Source organism: Buteo buteo, chromosome 3 (assembly GCF_964188355.1).
Source record: "Buteo buteo chromosome 3, bButBut1.hap1.1, whole genome shotgun sequence".
Lineage (NCBI taxonomy): Eukaryota > Metazoa > Chordata > Aves > Accipitriformes > Accipitridae > Buteo > Buteo buteo.
In genome coordinates, this window is record NC_134173.1 from 68,522,356 (window position 1) to 68,548,950 (window position 26,595).

Below are 26,595 nucleotides of genomic sequence, written 5' to 3' on the forward strand. Positions count from 1 at the left end.
GCTATGGAAATCCAAAATAATCTAAATGACATTTTTAGAACATCTTTGAATAGTAACTTAATTTGCTTAGATATAAGCTAAGGATTGCTCTGCTTGAAACTTCAACTAATGCACAGATTAGAAAACAAATGCTGAAATTCAACATAACAAGAAATGTAACAGCACAGAAAAAAGCTTCTGAAAGGGAAAGCAGTCAACATTTGACAATATTCTTACACCAAAACCACAAAGGCAGATACAAGAAACTCTCTCTTTTATAAACACAAAACTTAATACTTGCTTAAAATCCAAATGGGCTTTGAAACAAGTTTTTGTACAGACCTCAGCTACGAAAAAGGGGAGAAGAGGCCCCTCTTCCATCCATGGAAGTTTAGTCTGCACTGTAGAGCAGGGAAGAGACAGAATAAGCAATGTTCTTCTCTGGCCCTGCTTTGAAAAGGCGTTCTACTGCTATAAGGTTCTTCAACTCCACACCTGGACCTTTCCCACATTTATCTGTTGTCTAATATTTTAAAAGAAAAGTTGGCACTAGCTCAGCATCTGTTCCTACCACACTTTTCATCCTAATAGTGTTGCATTGTATAGTATTCTAGTATATGGTATTTTAGGTACTGTTTTGGACTTAAATATTTGGACGCTTTTTAAATTTTTAAAGTCCAAGTTCTTCAAAATGTCTTTACTACCCCTGAAATAGTACAAGGCTGTTAGACTCCACAACATAGGAAACATTTTTTCCATATCCCAGACATGTGAAGAGTAGAGGACTGAAAAGATTGCCATTATTTGTATTCCTTGAGAAAAAGACTTTGCCCTTCATTGGTCTCTGTACTTCTCTTCATATTAAATCCTAGATGAAATTACATATTCTACACACGAGTACTCCATGATTTACCACAGTTAACTCAATTTGCTGAGAAAAAAAAAATGGTGCTTTTGGGCTTGCAATTTTTTTTTTTTTTAGACTAGTAATTTCATGTTTATATTGGAACAGAAAGAGGATACTCCTAAGATATAAGTAGTGTATGGATGACCCCCTATGTAAGCATTGGATTCCAGCTCAAAAGTTTACAGATTTATGGAAATCTTGCCACCAAGACTAAAATTATAGAACATTACATGGGCCTGAGATTTATAGCTACTAGGAGTTGACTGCATAGAGCAATGTTTATTGAAAAGAGGAAGAATTTGAGTAGTCTGGAAAATAGTTTCCAAAAAGTTTGTCAAAAACGTATCCTGTTAAAAAACAAAGTGCTGTTTCTGTATAACTGCTGCAGGTAGAAGGATGCAAACCTATCAGTCTTTGTATATGTACAGACAACATCACAAAACCCGAAAACATATTAAGACAACACATCCCCACCAGCTAGGTGCGAACACTTTACAGGAGGGATTTGGCATAGAGCCCAAGGAGACAAGCTCTTCTGGCCATCAGGAGAACTACACAGGTTCATCGAGGTCTATCTGCCCCAAATCAAGTTCCATCTAGATTAACGAGCTGGTCAGAACAGGAGCAGGGGTGAGGAAGCAGATGCAAAGTAGATGCAGGAGATGAGGGGGCTGGGGTGAGGGCAGCCTGGGCAGCTAGGGGAGAGAGAGGGAGGCAGCAGAGGAGATTGAATTGGGCCCCAGGGGAGTGTGGAATATTTTCAGTTTTCTCAAGCGAGACTCAGATACAGAAGCCCGGAAGCTAGAGTGACAGAAGATAGAACTGTTGATTTATCTGAGCTGACGTTACATCAAGCTGCAATCATTGGAAAGCAAGCATCAGGTAAAAGAAACCAAAGATCATATATCATCCATCATAAAGGTTTTCCCCTGCCCTTTTGTTTTGCATTTCAAAACTCACCCCAAGGAATTGGGCCCTTATTCTGGGGTCCATGAGGTAGTGGGCTTGGTGGGTCAGAGAGGGTTCTTTTGTGTCCTGGGGGTGGGGGAGGTGGTCTCTTCTTGGAAAGAGTGGAGCTGCCACTAGAGGTTTGAGTGCTTAGAGGGAGGGTTGAAGGTGGGCCTGCAAAATAACAAACAATCTTCTTACAAATACATGTGCATTAACGTCAAAGCAGCACTGAAAAATTCACAGTCAGACCCACAGTGAAGTGCAGCAAAAGACTAAAATAAAAAGACAAGCCATGCCAAAACACTGTTTAGATTAAATGACACATTCACCACATTTTTAACCATCTTAGCTGTGGGAATATAAGCAACTTGACAATAGAATGACACGTGCACTTATGTTTACACAGGATTAATCACTCCAGGTTTTCTAATTTTAGGCATTGTTTGGGTTTTTTTTAAAAAAAGCAGCCAACCCATGAAATCTTAGTTTTAAGTAATATTTAGCACGTGGGATTAAAATCACTATTAATTTATACCAGAATGAAATAGCTTTCTAGATGTTCTATTATGTGGGGATTTTTTTCCCCCTCCAGAGCAACCCATACGAATTCTGTTAATAAACTGGGGGGACAAGGGGAATAAAAATCTATCTACAAATTTTCCTTGTATTTTGAAAATAGGACTGTAAGCTTAGTAAGTTTTTCTGTAGTTATTTCCCCTTTTTTTCTGTGCCTTAAATACATCAGACTGTGTATTCTTAGAGCAATGCAAATTGTTGTATACAGTGTGTATAAAATAAACATCAGAAAAGCCCTGAGACTGAGATTAGATACTTAACGGTAGCATTGCTTATAGAGTTTACACAGTTGCCCCTACCCTTAAACCCTTTATTTCCCCCTGCATCAATATTGGCACAAGTAGTATTCAACACAATGCATGTTTTACAGGATATGGGAACAGATTCAGGTTAAAAGACAAAATAACCCAGAGGGAAGACAAGCGTTTTCCCTAATCAACTTCACCATTCACCTTCAAAAATGTCTTTAATAAGAAGCTCAAGGAAGCAGGCAGTGCAGGGCGCAAACAGGCAGCAAGGGGACAACTGCTCAAGTCAGCTGCCATTACCGCCAAAAGAAATTACTTGTAACATTTATCTAAATTAGTTCTACATTAGGTTAGAATAGCTCTAAGGGGTTTGTTGTTGGGGTTTGGGTTTTTTGTTGTAATTGGTTTGTTTTGGGTTTTTTTTTTTTTTAATCTAACCAACAAATAACACTTCACTGCAGTCATGATTTTGCAGTAAGTTTTGCATGTAAGAGAGCTTTGCCATCACAGGCTTTGGATACATACAGAAATTCATCAAAGTTTTAAAGCAAAGTTTATTTATACCTGAAATTTCAAGTCTATCATCACATATTTTTGTAGCACTATAGAACCAACTTGCCTATTTTTGAAAATGTAACTTATTTGAACAGTATTTGAGACAAAATCTTCATTTTATTAATCAGCATATACCCTAACCTGCACACAGAACTAGAGCTGCCTCTTTAAAAATATTTATTACCAGTCTCTATAGGTAGACTGAGAATTACCAAAGTCTGCATTCCTTCCTAAATTACTATATATCATAAAAATATTAAAATCAGTGAAGAATAACCTTTGCTAAAATTCCTCAGATGAAATACTAAACATTGAAAAAAGTAACTTCAATTATCCTATAAGCATGTGTACATTTGCCAGATATTTTCAGTGGGTGACTTCCCTCTTCCTTAACGCCAAAGAAAAGGTTAATAAAACTGCCCATAATGAGTTAATGATTCAATCTATTCACTTCCAGATTCAAACCTGGATGGCCTTTTGCTGCGAAGGAGGATCTGTCAACCACAACCCCAGCAGGTATTTTGGGCCTGGCTTTCCATTATTTGCTTAGTCTTGTAAATCAAATTATGTATTTTGCAATTGTTCCTCTCACTTTACTTCCAAGTTCACAAAACCGTTAATTGACAAGAAGTCAAATGTTAGTGCAAATTAATGATTGTTCCCCAATTTGCATCCTTTCTCATTTTAATTTCTTCCTTGAGCTTAAGCAAGCAAGCTAATTGAAACCACACATTGAAATGTTTCTGCCAGCAAAAATAAAAAACTTTTCTCATGCTAAGTTTTGCCTGACGATCCCCTAGACTTCTGCAAGTTATAAATTCTCTAGTTCACTTAAATAAATATGAATCAAAGGTTGTTCTATAAACCATAAGTAACTCAGAGTGTACCAGTATATGTAAGTATAGTATTTTTCTCTTGTCCTGACATCTCAAAAAGGAGTTACACGCCTCCAAAATGTATGCAAGTGGGAACGGCCAACACCACAGAGGTTCTGTCCTACCACCACCTAGTGTCCTGCTGTTTGTGCTGCACTCCAGTCTTACCACTCAACGCTAAGAGGGTCTCCAGCCCCGCCACAAGTGACAAACAGTTCAAACTTGGCTTAAAGGGAGAAAAGCGGAGGAAATGCATAGAAATAGTATTATGCACTTATCACAAAAATAAAAGTTCAGACATGAAGTAAAATTTGTACTTTTTATTGCCAATAAAATGAAGAATCCTCCTCTACAAAAATAAAATTTAGCAGGATTAAAAACTCTTTAAATGTGGTTATACGGGTATATTTTTTGTATTTCACACCAGTAGTGTATCTCCAGATATCACAGAAGAGGTGAAAAACATTATCACTTCACACCTGTCAAAAGTTCACATGGCATACAACAGTTACAGGGAAAAGGTGAAAAGGTGTTAAGGTATTAAAAATAGTGCATCTTTTCAGACTCCTAGCATTTGTTCCTATATTAATTTCATGGAAGGGTTCCTATATTAATTTCATGGAGGGTTCCTATATTAATTTCATGGAAGGAATAAATATGAATTTAGAAGTCGTACACTAACGACTAGATGGCTGAAATACAAAATACCTGACTTTCAAATAAACCGAAAATAAAGGAAAACTTCAAAACATTTTTTCAGAAAGAGGCATAAAGTCACATCATGCTTTGAATAAAGCAAACGTGGGAAACATTCTGGAATCTAAATCAGTTTATGGAAACAACTGGTGGAATAATACAAAGATCTGATGACGTATGGAGTGTCAGTAAAATTATTATAAAATACTTTGTATTACATATATATATATATATATACACACACACACACAATCTCAAAAACATTCTTACATGGTATTTTTAACTATGCAAGGCTAGCCAGATATTCCTAAGTAATAATCAGAGTAGTTATTTTTATAGATCAAAGATATTTTGTGATTCTAACCAGGCAGCAAGTAAGCCAATCATTTCTTTTCCATAGGCATCTTAATGATGATTTCTCACATAGTTGCAAAGTTCACATTTCGTGTAAATAATTTTCCCCTCACACAAGCAAAAAAAAAATCTTGACCTAGATTTTTTTTTTAAATTTAGCTTCTATTGGGCTCTCTTTTCTTCAGTTAGCTGAAGCAGTTGCTTTCAGTAAAGCTGTTGTCATCTTCTATCACTTTTTCTTAGTACAGGGATCATGCTTGCATGTGCAAATAGACCAAATCTCAAACGTATTGTACTAAGGTAAATAACTGAAAAAGGTCTGCAATTAATAGTGCATTGCCCTTCAGCTTTTGTGCAGTCAGTATAGTATCTATTAATTTGTGTACTTGTGAAACCATGCAAAGCTGTTACCATCCACTCAAAAAATAGTGGGTTTAGAGTGTAAAAACCTCACATTTGTATTTATTGTTTACCACTTAATGAGAGATATGGAAGAACCAGTATTCCAGTTAATGGCAGAACGGGTACTGCAAAGGAAAGCAAGTTTATATTAAAAATAGTATTTTCATTAACAAGTGTGGTTATACTTATTTTTAAAGTTCTTATGACATTTTTGGAACGATATTACTAAAAACATTCTTCAGTTTGTCTTGCTTTAGATCATGTATCTTCAGTACTGAAAATTAAGACTATAGTTAAAGAAAAATTATCACAATCTCTCTGAACAAGAAAGCTAAGTATATAAATTGAGTTAAAAAAAAAAAAAAGACCCCAAATTTATATTGAAGGATACTGTATTTTGGGTTGATGCACAAATATAAAACATGTGAAATCAACAGTTGTCACCCTTCTCTTCCTATTATGGTATTAAAAAAAAGTTTGAGTGGGATAACTAGTATTGTTTAACAAAAATTTACAACACATTTATAAGAATATTTAAAAAATTAACTCTAAGTGTATGCAGGAAAGCAGTAGAATCCTGAAAGCATTCAAAACAAATAGAAGAAGCTGGATACCCTCAAAGAGTAAGGTAACAGAAATGAGATTAAGTACAACAGTATATGCAAAGTTAAAATTCTAGACTAAGAAAGCATTTGTACTTTAAATTAGGGACTCTGGTTGAAAATGGTAGTAGAGACTACCTGTATAATGCCTGACACTCCATAGTATGATGCAACCATGAAAAAATAAATAGCTTCAATATAGTATTTCCAGCAGAAAAAGCAAGGTTTTGCTGCCCTTCCTATGCTTCCAGTCAGTTGCATTCAAGAAAGCTGATTTAAACAGCAAAGGTACAGAGAAGGGCTAGTATGCCAAAAGGACAACTTGGATGATAGGAGAATGACAGTACTCTTCTATCAGAAAAGGTGAAATAGCTTGGTTTGTTTAGTCTAACAAAATAGAAATGGAGACTTGTATGATTGCTTTCCAGATAGTGCCTTGACACAGACACCTGTGACAGAAAAACCACCGAAGCTAAATGATAACGCTGGTACATGAACAAAGCAATTTAGTGGACTTGAAAAGATTTCTAATCCTGTGAGCAATGCAGTAAGACAACTACAAGTTACTAGTCCTTGCAGATGAGCTAATTTGTTTAGAAATTGAGTTTGATCAAGAGAAGAAGCAGATTGTATGACATAGTATCTGCAGTACCGGTGGACTGCAACCACAAAGGAAGTGCCTTCTGGGTTTATGTACCTAACATTAGAGCTGTGAAAAAGAGTGTAAAATGTGCAAACTTGTACTGAAGATCCAAACTTACTTCAGTGTATAAAACTGATCCCTAACCTCTGTGTTCATCCCATGTGACAGAAATAGGTAGAACCATGCAAAAATGAATTAGCTTTCAGCTAAAATTAAGGAAACCTGCCTTAGATTGCCTAACACTTCTACAAAACTAGTTAGCAACATTGCCCTCACATTGGATTTGCAATTAAGGTTGTGCAAAAGCTTATTTAGCTACTGTGTTGAGTCATGCAACTACTTATATGTTGATTTTTTTTGGGGGGGGAAAGCTTTTTGTAAAAAAGCAGGCAGAAGACCTGCTAGATGTCTGGAGCCATAATGCAGGTATAAGCTGGAAAGACTAAAGAAAAAGATGATTTTCAGACTGTTACAGACTAAAGACTTGACTGACAACACAAGTAAGTTGAACCTGAATAAGCTTAGATAAACTACTGGAAAAAGCATACAGTGGCTGGCTTATGCAGCTACTGTACTCAATCAGTACTTTTCATTCTACTAGGATTAACTATATCTGTATCAGAGATAACAGAAAAATAAAATGTATCCACAAATAAGCTGGTTTGGAGTAGAATACACTAACGTTCCAGCATCTTTAAGAATATTTTGAAAAGTTATCAAACTGGAAAATCTGGACTTACATTGTAATGATGTATGGAGAAACTTAAAAAAATCCCCACATACACATCCTCCAACAATTGTACCTATACAATTTTAATGATGAATCAAACTAATTTTTAGACACCATATCCACTAAAAAACATGGGCAAGAGTGGTGTGCATTATGTAAATTGCTCTAAACTTACCTTCTCTCCCCAACACAAAGTTCAGACTTGATGGCTTCCAGTCCACTGTGGCATCTCAGCAAACACCATAGAACCTTGCTACCAAGGAACTTCACTGGTGAATGAAGCCAGCTTACAGAGGGCTAAAGGGAGGTGTGTTTGTTAAAATATACAACATGTTTTGGAAAAGAGTTTTATCTGTATGCCCCAAAGGATAAAAACCATGAAAATTTAAAATCCTCTGCCTCCTTCTAAAATATGGATCCCACCAGCTATCCACTCCCTACAGACTGTCTCCATGCACTAACAGGGTCCCATGGTATCTGCTGGGGCCTCACAGAAGCGCAGGGATGAAGATCAGATTACATTTGGGGACAGAAGGTAAGCTGAAATTTAATTACAGGTTCAGTGCTCTTCTTACTCTTGCTATTTCGGGATCTTAGGGCAAAATGTAATTCTATGTTTTCATATAATCTTAAATCAAATAGGTAGCTATTAAAATGAACTATTCTAACAAAAAAGGATTTGATAAGTAAGCTTGTATGTTAAACTTTGATGTAAGGGATATGCTCTATTACTACTAACCTCAAAAGAACAGATAAATTGTAAAGAATTTTGTTTCTGTAGGAAAAAATAATCATCTCTGACTGTTTCAAAATTAAGATGTGTCACCAGTGTCTTATGGAAGTGGAGAGCCTCTGCTTCTTTTTCTTTTAAACAATCTGTTTGGGAGCTAGAAGGAGGGGAAGATAACAAGGCGTTGCACAGTTTATAATGAAGCTTAAGTACATCTGCAATGATGCTTCTATAGCAACTTTTCCACACTGAGGAATATTTTACACATTTGTCACTTCGCTCCCCTGTCCTTTTGAGTCTGTTAAATTATTCCTGTAACACAGGCATGTATTTAATGGAGACTTCTAACTCTGATTAAATACTTTACAATATTATTGAATGGAAATCAACCAAAAAAACAGCATCACTCACAGACTGTAAAATTTTGGCATGTGTGAAGCAGAGAAGCCTGGTGACTTCAATGTTAACAGTAGTTCCATTCAACTTCTCTCTCAGACTTACACTGTGAATCTGGCATTTTCCACTCTAAGGAAGCAGTTAATGTTACATTAGAAGGCAATAGTTCTCTGTATTTTGTAATAATATATTATTTTGTTGTAATATAAATAAGGATTTCTTCTGCATAATCCTTGACACCTTTTGCATAATCCTTGACATGAAAACACGCAAGAACTCAACGCTTCATTTCTTTACAAGTAGCTTTGGTGGTGTGTTGATTCACTCGTCTAGGACTTTTCAGGAACACCTAGGAAAATGCCTAACATTTCTGAAACTTCAATACATACTTAGAATGAAATATGCACATAAATATTACCCTTCCTGGAGAAAAAGACAATTTGCTGAAATAATGTTCATTATAATCCATTGAAAGCTGACAACATACTAAGCAGTGTACAGACAAATACAAGATGCAAGTTCCTTAACCTTCTTAAGAAAATGGGATTCATGATTAGTTTCCAAGTCTTGCAACTTTATGACAAAAAAAGTTATCCTAGGCCAGACTGAAGGAACATCTAAGCCAGTATAATGTGTCTGACAATGGACAATCAGTAGCAGACTGTTAGAGCATGTAAAAAAGATGGGGGAGAGGAAGGAAAAAGTTAGAATCTTGTCAAGCAAACAGGAAGGTCAACTTAATAAAATTACAAGGAATACAAATGAGTCCCCAATAAAACTGATACAAAGAAATGTGGGTTATGAAATCTCATGTGAAAATGCATACCCTGACAAAATCGCTTTGCCTCTTAATGGAAAACAAACCCGTTTAAAAAAGAGAGCCAAGGGATTCATTTGAAAGTTGCCAGTACATGACAAAGACTGATGGTGGAACAGTAGTTCTTCAGCACAGCATCTGAACCATGTAAAAGCAGACATCTGATGCCAACACACTCTGTTCTGTTCCTTTTACTGAGAGCATTTCTTCATTATTTTTGAAAAAAAAAGTTAACTACCAGTTGAAGAAATGAAATATGAAGTTATAGCAGTGCTAACACAGGGGAGCATCCTTCAGCATAACTGCTGAAGCCTTAAAGTATACTGTAGCCTTCATCAAAACTAAAGTCTTTTCTAACAAGTTGTCATGGTTTAACCCCAGCTAGCAACTAAACACCACGCAGCCACTCGCTCACTCCCTGCCCCCCCCAGCCAGTGGGATGGGGGAGAAAATCGGAATGAAAAAGGTAAAACTCATGGGTTGAGATAAGAACAGTTCAACAGAACAGAAAGGGAGAAACTAATAATGCTAATAATAACAATAATAAAATGATGACGATGATGATAATAATAAAGTATTGGAATATACAAAACAAGTGATGCACAATGCAATTGCTCACTGCTCACTGACCAATGCCCAGTTAGTTCCTGAGCAGCAATCCCCCCAGGCCAACTCCCCCCAGTTTATATACTGGGCATGACATCACATGGTATGGAATACTCCTTTGGCCAGTTTGGGTCAGCTGCCCTGGCTGTGTCCCCTCCCAGTTTCTTGTGCCCCTCCAGCCTTTCTGTTGGCTGGGCATGAGAAGCTGAAAAATCCTTGACTTGGTCTAAACACTACTTAGCAACAATTGAAAATATCAGTGTGTTATCAACATTCTTCTCATACTGAATCCAAGACATAACACTATACCAGCTACTAGGAAGAAAATTAACTCTATCCTAGCCAAAACCAGGACAGAAGTCTACTGTAAAAACACAATTTGGCTATTTCTAAATTAAATAAGTTAAAAAAGGGAAAAGATGAAGAGTTTTTTTGTTCTAAAAAGTAGATTTGCACAAATGATAGTAAAGTAACAGGTTTTGTTCCATAAATACATCCTCTAAACTTGACATTTATAGCTGTCTAGGTCAAAGAACCATCCTCCACTACAGCTGCAACAGTTAAGTCTCATGAAAATAAGTCCTCTTCCCTTTCAGGCACTACCAAGAGTGTCACTACTATTACTAAGAAAAAGCAACTCATTCATTTCAACTAACTGTAGATTGCAAAACTGACTGAACTGTAGCACAAACCTTCCTTATGGATAATTCTACAAGAGCAAAATGGTTGTTTCACTCAGGGAAGAATGGGCGACGTTTAGTTTAGATCTTCAGTGTGTGACTTGTTAACTATCTGGCAATAGGCTTGGTATTTTCTCTGCATCCCTCTCTGCACCCTGTATTTTTTCTTTACACCCCTCTAGCACTCACTAAAATGGAAGAGGAGAATCCAGATGCACTGAGAGGGAAGGAACTTTAATACCAACCTGCTTAGCACTTCACAGGTCATTCTGGTATTTGTCTTTTTACACACTGTCTGATTGCAAGAGAGGGAGTCTTCATGCACCTCCTCTCCACCAAAGCTTTGTTTCTTCGCCCTCTCTGCCAGATGCTACACAGCACATCATCATATAGCACTACACGCCATCAGCCTTTTTCTAACACTTGTATTTTTGGGACTGTAAATGCATAAAAACACTTCTCCAAAATATGAACAGAATTTCTACATAAAATGAACAAACTTTTATTTAGCAGAGTATTACTTTATTTTTTCACCCCTTCACATACGCTGTTATGAATGAGTCCATTACAAAGCATTGTCCCCCGTGGTTGTTGTGGTTTTGGTTTGGGGGTGGGGGGTGGGTTGTTTGTTTTAAGTTTTGAACATGCATTGTATATTTTACCACATCAATGTAGTAAGAAAAACACACTACATCTTGAACCATTGTAATGCACCTGGTTAAAGGAAGGACAACTGACAACTGTGGAAAAATTACCGCTTGCAAGCGTAGTTTGAAGAGACTTACCTTTGCCTGCATTTCTAGGAGGAAGAGGAGGAGCATCTGCAGTTGGAGAGGTGGGTGAATCTGTGCTTGTAGAAGCAAAAATCTGATTGGTAAAAGCTCCATAGGAGAGTCTTTGCTTGTCTCTAGGAGTGCTAAATGCAGGATGAGTCATTTTGTCTTGGGGAGAAATGCTTGAAGAGTGACAAAAACTTTGAGGTCTTGGAGATCTTTCTTTTTTTATAGGACTAGGCTGTGAATAGAAAAATAAATATATTATACAGCTGTCTAAATACTAAATGTAGTTAATAAGATTGGGAAAGAATATAACAGAACATATTCTAGCGAACATAATTTCTTTCTTTATTGGACAAATAAGCCCACATTCCTCCCTTTCTCAGAGATCCAACCTGAAAGATCCTGTCCTCTAACTGAAAAATAAAGATTGTAGCATCAACAAATCATCATGTACATAAAGTTAGATTTATTCTTAAAGCAGCAGATACACAATAATAATATACTGAATAATATATTAATAAAAGCCTAGTGAAGTTTTTAGAATAAGAGTAATTTTCAGTTCAAATGGCTCTTTACTCAGTCCAGACAGTTATCCTCAAAGATCAAATATACTAACCCCACTGATGCATATTAAAAATAAAATAACCACTTCTGACACTTCAGATTTATTTGTTGACTGAACTAGCAATATATTCAGTGGTATGTCTCTTCTTTTAAATGTATATAACTGCTCTTTGAAAAAACTTTGCACAGCAATTTTTGACTGCTGTATATTAATAGCTACATATGGAGCACGATCTGTTTCATTGCAGCTCTGGTTCAGGCAGCCTATTATCTCCAATATAGCATTAGTCATCCTCCTGAGTCTCCTTGCACAGATAATCATTTTGTTCTCTACTGTCCTGGAGGATATGTAAATTATTTGGGTTTCTGAATTTTTCAGTCCCAAGTGTCACAGAAAAATGAAAAGTTGACCACATTTCTTTCTACAGCACATATATAAAATAGAAGAGGTGTATTCCCATTTATTACAGAAACAGAGCACAGAGTAATTAACTGACTTGCTGAAGTAGGACACTAAAGCTAAGTTTTCACATGTTCTAGGATGGCAATTATCCTATGCCCTCAAGTTTTGTCTTTCCATTACTTCTTTTTTTTAATCAGCAATAAAGTGCACAGCAGTTTTTGAAAAATAGTTATTGATTCAACTAGGGTTTTAATTAATTTATGGAAAAATAAGTATGTAAGCTTTGGATTTCCTCCAGCTAAATATTAACAACCTAGAATTCAGAAGGGGATAAAATGACAACAAAGTAATCTACATTTACTGCTTTATATTATATTGTATGTCTTATCAAAGTAAAACTTCTGAAACTCAAGTCCATAATAACTAGGTTGTATTAAAAAAGCACTTCAGCAGTCTTTAATACAGACCTCAAAACTAGTTTCCCCTCCCCAGAACAGAAATTTTGGCAGGTTTTGTGCAAAGTCGTATCAGTAATTCATGCTTACCTTATCATCTAAGTCATCATCACTTTCATCAATTTCTTCCTGCCGAAGATTCCATTCATACTCTACATGGACATGTGGATTTAGCTTTCCTGCCTTGGCTTGAGAAAGCTGAAAGAAATAACAATTCTTGTTAAAATATTTGCTGTTCCTTTGGTTTCAACAAGGTTAGTTTTGTAACAGCAAGCAATAAACTGAAATATTTAGAGGTTTAAAACTTTTCCAGACACTAAAAAGAAACCATTTCAGGGCAATCACACAAACATCCTTCATTTACTTGAGGTATAGAAAAACAGGTAAAAGACAAAAAGGGAAGATTTTCTCAAAAAGATATAAGTTGCCATGTTTGACAACCATTTGAAAAGATGACAAGAAGAGAAGGCATATGCACAAAAGCAGAATGCATCTGGAGCCCTCCTTTCCAAAAAGAAAATACAAAACCTATCTATAAATTCTGGTACAAACAACTATTACCCCTCCAAAATCACAGTCCTTGTGTTGCAATCAAATAAAAGGTATTTATCCTTTATTTAAATATTTTCCTCCCTCTCACTGGATGAGGCCAATGTGTCTTAAGCACAAAATTCCTCTGCTTTGCCAGCCCAAATAATGTATCCACATTCTTTAAAAATCGACTACTTCAATGATCAGCAATAAAAGAAAATTGCAGTTCATGGTTATTCTGAGGACATAAATTCGCCTTTTCAATGCTTAGATTCCTATCATTATTTATTCCTTCATATCCTTTGAAATGTAGTCTGCTTTGTACTCGTTGATTCAGGAAAGTTTTTAACCATCTTCCCAAAATAAAATTTGGAAGAAGAAAGTATTTTCAATCTGTTATGTAAGCATTAATGAGCACACTTGAGTTGAAATTGAATTTAATTACACAGTTAAGACTCCACCTATGCAACAGAAATTAGCTTAGTACATCTACCATACTGCAAACATCTAGATATTTATTTTGTACTTTTTAATTGCACATGGTAAACAACATGCTCACTCATATTTCTTTTTTACTCTTAACCTTATCTCATTGCCACTTTTGAGAAAAATGCAGAAATAATTTTCCCCTTCCAAAATGAAAAAAAGAGAAAAGGCATAAATGTTCTATTAAAGTTAAGTGAAATAATCAGTGAGGTATTCATGGAATTTTGATTACAATAATCAAAACAATTAACTGCTAGATAAGATCACTGATAATATCCACTTGTTTTTGTTTGTTCTACAACACTATCAGTTGGTCCACATTAACGGCACATGTTACTTTATTAAATATATACTGCAAAGAAAAAAGCAATCCATACCAATTGTGTGTTGTACAGCTGAGCTGTTTTTTACCTGAACAGAATACTCAAAACACTGGAAACAGTACTTACACACCAGGCATGGGAGTAATTGAGAAGTCAGTGAGAGTACCACCTTATCAACCATAGCAAAATGTTGACTTGCATCCCCAGAAATATGGGAAATCATTATGATTTGTGAAGAACAAGCTCTCTTGATTATGCAATAATTAATTAATACATGACAGGAACTTTCAATTGTCAAAGGAAAGGTATTAAAATTATCAGCTGCAGAGAAAAGTAGATACCCTTCTTGGATCATTAAAATGAGGCAAAAAAATTCTAAGAAATGGAATTAAGCAGCAAGTGACAACTATTCTGTAAATTCTTCTGGTTTTGTCTTGAATGTGAAACTACCACATTACTTAGACTTTTTAATCCCTTGATAGTACTTCAGTTCACTTGCCTACTAAATGCATGCCGGTCAGAGGCACCTCAGAGGGCTAAGAACAAACAAGCTTGTTGGTCTGATATAGAATCCTTATTCCTGGCTAACTGCTTCAGAAGAGTACCTTTAACTCTAACACCTTTATTTCTTGAACTCCAGTAATTTTCTTGAGTGGCATCTGTTCACATCACTTATATATTCTCAAAATTCCAGAAAGTTCTTGCTCTGATCATGTTCAATACAGAGACAAAGTCCCACAGAAGCTGGTGTTTTACATTTTTTTGATACCCTAACTTCCAGACATGACACTTTTGCTTCTTTCTCCTTTGAGGAGGTTTAATTTCAAGTTGTTTCAATTCTCCTTTTAAGACGACTTTCACAATCTCTCAACTATCTGTCCCATTAAATAAACTGGAAAAAGCCAAAGCAAACAAAGATCCAGACCTAAAAGGTCTTGATAGATTTAATACTTCAGGGGTTGCTTTGCACTCCTGATAGAAACGTCTCTAAGAACTTCTGAGGTGATGAAGCCCAAATGTCCTAGAATGATGCATGAATTGGTATTCAAATACCTCACCCTCCAGTATTAAAGGTCTTCAAATACACTGGTTAAAATAACTAAGTACTTCCAATAGAACTTAAACTGTTACAAAGAAAATGACTGTTGTGTTTTTGAAGTTAGAAAATACTCATCTGTGCTAAGGCCTTCAGATCAGCGCACAGCCAGCTGGCAGCAATACCAGGTTTAAGATGCAGTGGTAATGATATCTTAAGTAGATGATATCTTTAAAGAAGTAAAGATTCCCCCCTTGCCTTCCCCCCTGGTTCTTACCAGTTCCTCACACTGGACAGCTTTCACTCTTTTTGCTGTGTCCAGAGCCGTCTCTCCAGCTTGGTTTACTACAAAATTTAACAATTAAAAAAAAAAAAAAGAAAAAAGAAAAAAAGAGTGTGATTCTTTGAGATGTCTAAAGAATCAATTCATTAAGTTTCACTATTTTTAGCAGAGTAACTTCTAAAAGTGATCAAAAACGTCTATTTACTCTATAGCAGCTGCAGCTCTTTAAGATTCCACTCTAAGTGCTCATGCATTTCATCAGGTTCTTTCTGAACAGCAGCATCTGCTGGGACAGTTCCCAAATCCCTCCTAACCATCATAGCAGAGAATATAAAGAAATTTAGTCATTTCAGTCTCCACTCAACTCCTTTGCCAGTAAAACTCTTACATGAATAAGCAGAAAAAGCAAGCAGACAGGGTAAGATAGCTTAAAGAAAAAAAAAAATATTCTAAGATTTAAAAAAAAAAAAAAAAAAAAGGCACTAAAGTTGATCCAAGCATGTTTTACTTTGATTAATATGTAGCAGTTTGAAGCCTGAATTTGAAGACAGAAGTCCTATTCTAAGATGACATTTGAACAAGAATAATTTTAAAACTTTCTAGCTATTTCTTCTTTATAAAGGCTATAAAATGGGTTTACTTTTTAAAATAATGCCTGATCAGAAAGGTCATATCCAAGCACTCTGGAAGCTCCTCTGGCACATCTAATGGGACCCTTCCTAGATGCTCAGTAGCAAGTCTCAAGAAATAAAAACAGCCCCCACACCCCAACCTTATGTGGACAAACCTTAGGTAAAATTCACTCTTACAGTATAGCTGTAAATGCCATGGAGCTGGAACAGAGTACGCTCTACATAATAGCCAGATTGTAAAGCATTTCTGTGATTGGGAACTGAAAACAGCCAAACTGAGGTCTCATAAGCAAATATGTCTATCTGTAATATTACATACAGAATGCCAGTCATGAATTCTAGAAAATACAAAGCAGTCATCTAGAAAAGCCTATGAATTTGAAAGAATTAAGAACCCTAGAAGAAGGAGGGCTCCTTACAGAGAGATCAATCTGAGATGGCTCAGGAGTTTTAATATGAAAAGGAATGAAAGTAATAGTATTTCTTAAGTTAACACACAAACAGCCTAAGACACTACGTAAATTTCAAACTTTCAACTTTTAAGTATAAATCTGATATTTCAAGGACTAAAGAAGATAATACAGTTCCTATGTGAGAGCATTAAAACAAAAAAACAACTCCCCCCTCCCCCCAACCCCCCCCCCCCCCCAAAAAAAAAAAAAAACAACCAAAAAAACAACCAAAAAGGTAAGAACACTCTTCTGGCATCTACCTAGGAGAGAGTTCAATGGAAAGGCCAATAAACAGGCTTAAGCTTGTTCAGATAGCTTTCCCATTTTCTTAATTAGGGACATACCTGCTAAAAACAGCTCATGGCAAATTCTTTGACTTATGATAATATTAGAACATATTCTAAGGATGTATTAAAAAGGCCAAGGAAACCAATGACTTCTGCCACTGAGCTATGAACTTAAATTTATGCAACAGTTTTTTACTAAGCAGTGGAGGAAAATGATGACAATGAGGAGAAAGGGTGAATCAAAAGTTCATACTCTTCAGTTTGCACCAACTGTTCAGAAAGCTTCCCTCCTATACCAAGAACTGACAGAATGCAAATGTTTTATAGACACGCTGATGACACTTTAGCTCCTGAGCCTAACAAGCCTTCCTAACACTCAAAATATGGCGGGGAAAGGAGAGCATCTAGTAAACGAGAGATTACCCTAAGTGTGAGCAAACAGTTTACACAGATTGTTTTTAATTAAACTTTTGCCAAGCCATGATGAAAACAGACTGATTTAGGTACAGCAAACGTTTCACCTATCTCATACATGTAGATGGTAAACAGAAGAAGAAAGGCAGCTGAGAAAGCTAATCCCTTCCCCAATCAGCTACAGTGGTGGCTAGGGCATGCTGGGTGAAGTCACAGTGCCAACCGACATTAATATTAAAAGAAGAATTAACTGTAGTGTACACAAAGCCCACATACATCCAGAGTGGAATTAATGTAAGCAGCCATTTGAAGCATTCTAACGTACAAGTACTAGATGAATTTTACAATATAAACAACAAACCTAAATTCCAGGACACTTACAGTGTGTCAGAAATAAAACTGCAGAAAAACTAGGGGTTTTCATTAGTATTTTGTATTAGAAAATTTCTGTCCCTATTATCTTCTAAGAATTTAAGTCCCATTTCTTGACTGACTGCTTCCTTTAGGCTTGCTGCTGGTGAAGTCTTCATCTTTCTAATACAATTTTATTTTTCCTTTTAAAAGTTCACTTAACACAGTGGGACATAAATAAAAGTGGTTAAAATAATGGAAAGAAATTTTAGGAAATCTTTATTTCCTAGTTTTAAATAATGAACTTACCTACATCAATAGTTGGCTTCCCCCTCAAAAGCAATTTCAAACACTCAGGCTTATTATACATACTGCAGTAGTGTAGAACCGTATTACCCAATGCTGTTTGCTTATCCAGGTTTCCACTAAACACAAAAGAAAAAAACAATCAAGAAAAGTATTCTATGCTGTGCTCTTCATTTCAGATCTAGCTTCCCTATAAATAATAAATGCATAAATACTTTACTGAACAAATATGAAGTAGGGGGAGAAAGAAATATTTTTAAATTAAAAATTACTTTTAAAGACTATTAAGAATAGTTCTCAGCATACTGGAAATCCCTGAGCTGTGGATGAAAAGTACTGAGTATCTACAAATGTACATTCAAGGAAAAAAAAAACACAACAAAAAAGTGAAACGCAAATTCTGAAACTCAAGATTCAAACCTAATCCTTTGTAAGGTCATGCCAGTTGTTTTCCACCTGCCACTTTACTGGAATTTCTTTTTCAAACATGCTAAATTAGCCCAGTAAAGAGTATCTGAAAAAATCATTTTGATACAGTTAGGTTAGTAAGTCCCATGCATTCAAGGAACTATAAAGAAGGTGGCTGTGAGGATGCATAAGAGAGTCATAAGAAGGAATACAAGGATAGACACTGAGTTAGGGAAAGACAAACTGGGCAAAGGAGTTCAAAGGGCTTTTTAAAACTGTACTTCCTTCAGATTTCAATTTTTAAAACAAGGTTTCTCAAAAAAGTTACTGACATATTGGGATCAATATAATACATTTATAAAAATGAAAAGAAAAGCTCGGAAGATGACAGCTTTGCCTCCACTCAGTATTACCCACACTGAACAGTAGGTGCAGAGCCCATATGGTTGTGAAGATGCTCTTAAAGTTGAGATTGAGACAAAAATACAGAGAGCTGACAGAAACATGTAAAAGATGATAGTCATCTGAAGAAACTATGAAGCTTCATAACTAAACAAAATTATTTTAAATAATCATGCAAAATAACAAATCCTTTAATAATACTCAGAATAATAATTTGGGCTTCTAAAACATTTTCCAAATTATGATCTCAAACAGCTTGCAAATATAAGTATCTTAGTTTTTATTTTACTTTTTACTTCAATAACACTCCTACAATAGTCAGCACTCCATTTAACATGAGGGAGTAGTGGTAGAATAAAGTTTAAGTGAAGGTTACACAGCGAGTCTACATAGCCCAAGAGATGTTGTCAGGAATGGAACATGGATTTCAAGTCTGTCCTGTTACAAGAAGACCAAACTTTCTCTCTAACACTCCCTACATACAATGCCACATAAACTATGAGAGAGGGGAAGGAAAAGAAATAAGTATTCACCGACTGCATTTCAATAGCAGGTATGATTCGCTATGCTGATGGAAAAACAAAAATTAAAAAAATCCTCAAGCCTTCCCCCCACCAGCTCAAACAAGTTATGATGAATCTTCTGTGTTTCCCAAACTCTCCTCTCTCATAGTTCTGTAAAAACCATCATCTGACACAGGAAGCGACTGCTTCTTCTTTCACTTAATAGCATACTATAGAATTGGACTGGAATTGATCTCATTTAATCATTACCTATATTGTGAAACGTATAAAAAATAATGTTGTACCACTACACCATGCAATTTTTTTTTTTTTAATCTTTTCATGAAGGTTTTTTCACTTCTATGAACACATCTCTTGACAACAAGGAATAGCTCAGACAACCTAGATGTTGAAAATTACTAGTTAAGAAGACTATGCTCTCAGTAACTTTGATACAGCTTATTAACTATTAGAACAACTTTTTCAAAGTCAGTCCAGCTTCTATTCACAATTTTCTGAGAAAGCTCCTTGTTTTTTACTCTTACAATTTCTTTGCATGTGTCCTGTATTTGGAACGTTTAGTTGTCATCCCTCCTTTACCTGAACCATTCATATGTATTGTTTCATGTGTTCTAAATCAATGCTCTCTTTTGCTCTACATAGTTTTTCTTTTCATCCTATTTTTATGTAACTGCTTTCCGTGTTTTTTAACCTACATTTCCTTCCCTCTCTCTACTCATTAGGAACACAAAGGTCAACTCAAAGGTATTAAATTATCCTCTTTTGAAACATATCTAAGGAGAACGATTATAAGTGATGAGCAAACACTGTCCAAACCACTGCAAAGACAGCTTTGAACATCTGCATTTTTAATACACAATTTGATGAAAAATGAGCAATCCATACCAGTTTTGTACAAGGAAGTCAACCAGATGGAGAGAGGTTTGGTCAGCAGTCCGGACTGCTAAATGAAGTGCTGTTTCGCCTGGCTCCTAAACACATGTAAATAGAAGTTAGATTTTTGTGTCTTACTTCTGCAAATCTTTTAATATCAGACCTACAGAGATATATGTCACTCACTCTTTTACAACTCTTTCAACAGAAAAATATTAGGAAATTATGATTAAAACAGTTATTGCCTTTCTGATCTCTAAAAGCCACCATGTGCTTCAAAGGAAGCAACATCACACTTTGAGATCATAGCCTTCTCAAAACCGGTCCTTTTTCCCAGCTGGATGGAACAATCTTGAGGAGCCTTTAACCATTTTAGTTACTACTAATTAAAAGGGAACCTGTAAAGGAATACTGAGTGAGTTTACAGTACTTGTTGCTTTATGACGCCTTGGTGAGCATCAAGCATAGCCACAACACTATTTCCTACAAAACCGGGGGGGGGGGGGGGGAAATCACAAAAATCATAGACCTACAAACATCAAATCTCTTACAGAATCACAGAATGGTTGAGGTTGGAAGGAACATGGGGAATTCATCTAGTCCCACACCCCTGCTCAAGCAGAGCCACCTAGAGCAGGCTGCCCAGGACCATGTCCAAATGTTTTCCAATATCTCCAGGGATGGAGACTCCACAACCTCCTTGAGCAACCTGTGCCCGTGGTCGGTCACCCTCACAGTAAAAAAGTGTTTCCTGATGCTCAGAGGGAACCTCCTGTGTTTCAGTCTGCGCCTATTGCCTCTGGTCCTGTCACTGGGCACCAGTGAAAAGAGCCTGGTTCCGTCTTCTTCGCACCCGCCCTTCGGGTATTTATATACATTGATGAGATCCTCCTGAGCCTTCTCTTCTTCGGGCTGAACAGTCCAAGATCTCTCAGCCTTTCCTCATACATCCGGTGCTCCAAACTCTTTGTGGCCCTTCATTGCACCCTCTCCAGTATGTCCAAGTCTCTCTTGTACTGGGGAGCCCAGAACTAGACACAGTACTCCAGCTGTGGCCTCACCAGTGCTGAGTAGAGGGGAAGGATCACTTCCCTCAGCCTGCTGGCAATACTTTGGCTAGCGCAGCCTGGGATACCATTGGCCACCCTTGCCACAAGGGCACACTGCTGGCTCATGTTCAACCTGGCGTCCACCAGGAAACCCAGGTCTTTTTCTGCCAAGCTGATCTCCAGCTGGGTGGTTCCCAGCACATATTGGTGCATCAGGTTGCTTCTCCCCAGATACAGGGCTTCCTTCTCCTTGTTGAACTTGAACTGAATCATACTTTACTTTCTATATATATGACATACGTATATGTTTAAAAGTTGCGTAAGAAATTAATTTAAATGCAGATTTCATTAACTCCTATTGATCATAAAGGGCATTTAAAAAAAAGTATATTATAGTACATATATTTAGAATTAAAGTCACAACTTATTAAAAAAACATGACTTTAATAAACATTAGAGAAAATTTACAGCGGCGAATACTGCTATAAATGTCCTGTCTGCAGACTACATTTCAATTGGTGTTCATACCCTTCTAGGTATCACCAACTTTAATAGCTGAGAAATGCTAAGGAGCTAATTGTGGTAACTGCTCTGGATGACAAATAAAGAAAGCTTACTTTGTAGTTAGAGAATTTGTAATGTGTTTCTATGATAAACACTTTGTGATATCTCAAGTGCCGAGACTATATTGAACTTATTCCCTCCACTCGATACAGACAGGCACTCCGTCCTTTGCCAAGTTAGCTATTTTCACAGAACTTGTTGAAAACATTCTCTAAGATCTCTCCAAGTTGGATTCAAAAGTAACAGGAAAAAACATTGCCAACCAAGTGGTTACACAGCATCAATTACCTATAAAAACAGGTTACGTTGCTCTTGAGCAACATTTCTACCTGGATACTTGAGGTCAACCTGGACTATTTTTTTTGAAAAACTGTTACTGACTTCAGAACAAAGATCAAATATTCAGAACTTTATTAAAAAAAAACCAAACAAATCCAAACTCTCTTCCTGGTTGAAAGAAATTGTGTGTCTGTAAATGTTTCATCAGAAGCTGTGAAGGCATCAGATTTACTCTTTCCTCATACAGAGTAAACAGAGACTTGTATACAGTCAATGTGTTCCTTCAGCAACTACTTTAAAAGCAGATATGATACTGTCTGTGGTATCAAGTGACCCTGGGTTATAAAGTCTAGCCCTCTCTCTTTGGGCCTATTCCTAAAAGAAACTTACTGCAGAACAGGTGCTCTTCAACATACTATAGTTGCACCTAGAACACTGTATGATATTACTATTGCATTTCACACACTCCTTTAGACCAACTGATGACAAACAGATACAGTCGTCTTTTCCCTCCCCACAAGGATGACACATTAAGGAAGAAAAAACCCACCATTTTCATCTGTTATTTCTCTTGTTTTAGCATCTAAGGTAGCAGTCCCAGGTCCTGGACATTTTACAAATACACGTTATTTAAAATACTCTGCTTTGTTTACCTGATAAGCTTACCTGTCCAGGCTCTAACAGTGGCTCCATTAGCTCTACCCCCTCTGCATAGACTTGAATTAGTGCAAGTAAATCCCTGGATTTGACAGCCTCAAGTAATTCATTCAGTTTAGCTGCTGCAGATGCACAAGTCTTCTTAGAGAACTTATGATCTACATATTTAGCAGTGATAAATTCTTTACGTGCAGTCCTGTGGGGTATGAAAGAGAGCTTGGTTTAGAAATTTTTAGAAAATTGGGTCAATTGCTTAAATTTAAAATCACCTTGCCAAACTCAGGACCTGAAAAGAAGAAAACTATCAGATAAAGAGTGTGTTACAATTATAATGCACATCTTTCTTGCAAACAAGCCCAAAATAAGGTACATATTCAATTTTACCCTGCCTTTGTTACATACGAAAATTACTCTGACACTGGGGACTAAGACCAAAGAAAAAACAAAGCCTGAAGTGTGATTTCTCATGGAAACATATCTACATGTTAAAAACAAGATAAGCATAAAAAACATGCTAAAAACAGAATAAAAGAAAAAAAATACTAAGTCAGCTAGAAAACAGCATAATAGGTTAAAAGGTCTTCTGTGGCAAAACCACACGTGTTATGCTCTCTGTGTGACTCCTACAACAGGTAACTACACTATTACCGTCTCAGGACAGTACCTGAAGCTAGCATCATTTAGTCCAACTTTGTTTATCACTTAAAGCCATACTACAAAACTCAGAAACATTCAAGATTCAAAATAATGAATCTTGAAAACCAAACTTAAAAGCTGAGATGGCTAAAAAGTGACTACGTGACAAGAAACTCCACAGTTGGAGTAAAAATCCCCAGTCTTCTGCCATCCTAGCCCTCCTGTGGCTTGGTTACTGTTTAAGACATTTTACATCACATATATTCCACAGTAAACTTATTGTTAAAGAATTTAGAGATTCAAAACTTACATATCACTTGATGGACTGGGTTTAGGTGAAGGACTAGGTAAATTCCCTTCCATAATATCATTAAAACTAGTATTTCCTACATTCTTGGCCAGCTGCAATAAGAAGAAAAATAAAAAAAAAAAAAATATGAGGGTGGGTTTTCTGGGGGGGTCTAACAGCAACCTAAAAATTGGACTACTAATGTGTATTTTCCACACTATTAATAAAAGATGGAACACACAGGATTGCAAAATTAAAGCATGATTACATTTCAACATAAAGCAATTAAAGATCTTTTTCAAGTATGAGTCTTATCATCCCAGAAATAATACAACAGACTTCACAGTCACAGCTAATTATTTGTATTTCAAGACAATCTGCCACCAGTATAGAAACAGAATGAGGAGCTAGCAGCATGAACACTGAAACAGTGCTAGTACACTGATCAGGAAGCTACGTTTGGAAAGCTCAGACCTACTGGGAAGTCATGCTTAATAAAATTTGATTTAAATTAATAGTAACTTTGCAAACAAGATTTCAAAAAGAGCACTAGTGCTCATGTTAAACTTATACACAAATCCAGAATTGCCTTCTAAATTCTCTCAATTCTCCCATACAAAATTTCTGTAACAAGTGTCTTCTCACAGGCCAAACACAGCTGGGGAGATAAACCTGCTGTAACTGGGGTTTTTTGTTGTATTTTTTTCCTTTTTTTTTTTTTTTGGTCACATCAAATTCCTTTCATAACTTTAATGTTGCAGGTTTTCTTCCATCAAATTAAAAGATTCATCCAACATTTTTCTGACAAAATTAGCAATGGTCATTCTCACTTGTCAAGTTAAATTAGCTTTCACTTTTTTTAATTACATGAGATTTTAGACTGTCCTGATTTAGGGACAAGATTAGCTAATAACAGACAATATTTTGATGGCACTAATCACAACTTATGTCAATATTCATTCCGCAAAATCTCGGGAAGTGAACGTGAGAAGTGACAAGTAGTCAAAAGCATCAAGAATACATAATAGTAAAAAACCTCCTGTAAGATACATACAAAAATATGAAGATGACATTCTGCAAAACGCATACCTTGAAAAAAATTAACTGTAAATGATACATCTGAATGTTTCCTATAAATAGGTCAACATTTGACTAAAAAAAAAAAATAAAATGCAAATTAAAGAAACTTACCAAGAGTTCAGACGTTCCTAATTTGTCTAATTCCAAAGACTGGATTCGAGAAATATGGACACCCATTTCTCTATGTATTCCAGAACACTCAATGCAGGTTAAAATGCCCAAATTAGTTGACAACCATGTCGGATCTGTAGAATTGAAAACCAAAAATATTTAATCAAAGTCCAAGTAAAGGTTTTCCATGGTGGTAAGAAATCCCAATATATTCTGAAAGGATTCCTCGTTTAATGTTTTAACAAATGGAAATAAATCTAAGAATATTCCATACTGTTCTCCAAACTGCAGTGCAAATTTAAACACAAATTGCAACCAAGGGAATTGAGATTTTCAGATTTAGGGACAGTCCCAAAGGCACTGAATTTAGTCTTATAAATCCATATTGAATGACCATATTTGAATACATTTAGGATTTGTTTCTTGTATAAAGAAGGTAAGACTTTTGTTTCCTGTTTTTAAAAGGAACAGATCTTCTAAATTCCACTGTTGGTAACCTCTGAAGTTTTAATCTTTACTTCTTAAACTTTAAATAGTCTTTCTTCATTAAAGATTAACCATGGCATTTTCCAATATGTAGAATTGTAGAAAATTTAAGGAATGCTGGCTACTCCAGCAAATTAAAAAAAAAAGCAATACAAAAAACTGCTGTCATGGAGGAGATCTGCATGTAATATTGGAATAGATCTTATACTATGACTGCTACATAAGAAGCAAGACCAGTTTTTAAGGAAAAGAAAAGGCTCCTGACATTTTTTATACATACATGTCTTCAGATTAATCTCTTCCTTGATCTTAAATAGTAACTGATAAGGCATTAAGTCAAGAGTTTTACAGCAGCAAGCTGGGGTGCAGGAGTGAAGCTTAAAACTTCACCATAAATTAAAAGATGAATGAAAACTGTAATCTGAAGTTTCTGTAACTTCACATGATGAAATAACTGAATGAACCGATTTCAGGATTTGACATAATTATATTCCACTTTGCATTTTTATCTAGGTATTTCTTATTTGGATCAGTTCTACATCAGTAAGCATCTTCAAGATACATACTATCTACTCAGTTCCAAATGAACATCACCTTCTTGAAGTGTCTTTTTAGATGTGAAAGCTGTAACAGCTGCCAACTACCACATCGATTCAGTAGCTCTATGACAAGTTGAATTCTCAAGCTCTAAGCAACATACAACTGACCTGTAGCTCTGTACTTCTGAAGATAGAATCTGATAAGATTCCAACTCTGGGTCTCATTCTTTGCACAAGACTACTTACTCCACCTCTGAATATTTTTGATACTGCAATTCCAGTAGTCTCATGCCAAGATAAAACCTCAGAGTAAGATCCTGGCCAGGTCAGTTTTTCCACAATCATTGTCTAAGCATTACTCACTTCTACTTAGTAGCATGCACAGGATCAGTGATGCCAAGCAACTTCCATTCAAGTGCAACAAGCATCTAGAGACAGTGCAACAAGAACAGTTCAAACTCCAGAGGGGCTTGAACTGCTGGAAGTAAGCACAGACAACACACAAAAATATTTTAGTGAATTAAATGGAACTAATGTATGAAAGTCATATTTGTTCTTTTAAAAACAGGTTGAAGACTGATCAACACACCATTTAGAAAATTAGTTTGCACTCTACAAACACTTCTTTAAAGAAATTACTTTGCTCCCA

General features: G+C 36.0%; 1 protein-coding gene across 3 annotated transcripts in view; it reads right to left on the bottom strand.

Annotated features, from left to right (window-relative positions):
• Nucleotides 1-26,595, bottom strand: part of ASAP1 (ArfGAP with SH3 domain, ankyrin repeat and PH domain 1) — a 161,796-nt gene that overhangs the window by 14,728 nt on the left and 120,473 nt on the right. For 2 of the 3 annotated variants that reach the window (XM_075023963.1, XM_075023965.1), the window contains 10 exons: nucleotides 24,922-25,055; nucleotides 23,752-23,843; nucleotides 22,815-23,001; nucleotides 20,269-20,354; nucleotides 18,053-18,168; nucleotides 15,602-15,669; nucleotides 13,039-13,146; nucleotides 11,533-11,761; nucleotides 5,615-5,668; nucleotides 1,847-2,008 (listed from right to left, as the gene is read on the bottom strand). In XM_075023963.1, the coding sequence (XP_074880064.1) occupies nucleotides 1,847-2,008; nucleotides 5,615-5,668; nucleotides 11,533-11,761; nucleotides 13,039-13,146; nucleotides 15,602-15,669; nucleotides 18,053-18,168; nucleotides 20,269-20,354; nucleotides 22,815-23,001; nucleotides 23,752-23,843; nucleotides 24,922-25,055 (1,236 nt within the window). The remainder of the gene's footprint in view (nucleotides 1-1,846; nucleotides 2,009-5,614; nucleotides 5,669-11,532; nucleotides 11,762-13,038; nucleotides 13,147-15,601; nucleotides 15,670-18,052; nucleotides 18,169-20,268; nucleotides 20,355-22,814; nucleotides 23,002-23,751; nucleotides 23,844-24,921; nucleotides 25,056-26,595) is intronic. The other variant, XM_075023964.1, reaches the window with a different exon arrangement.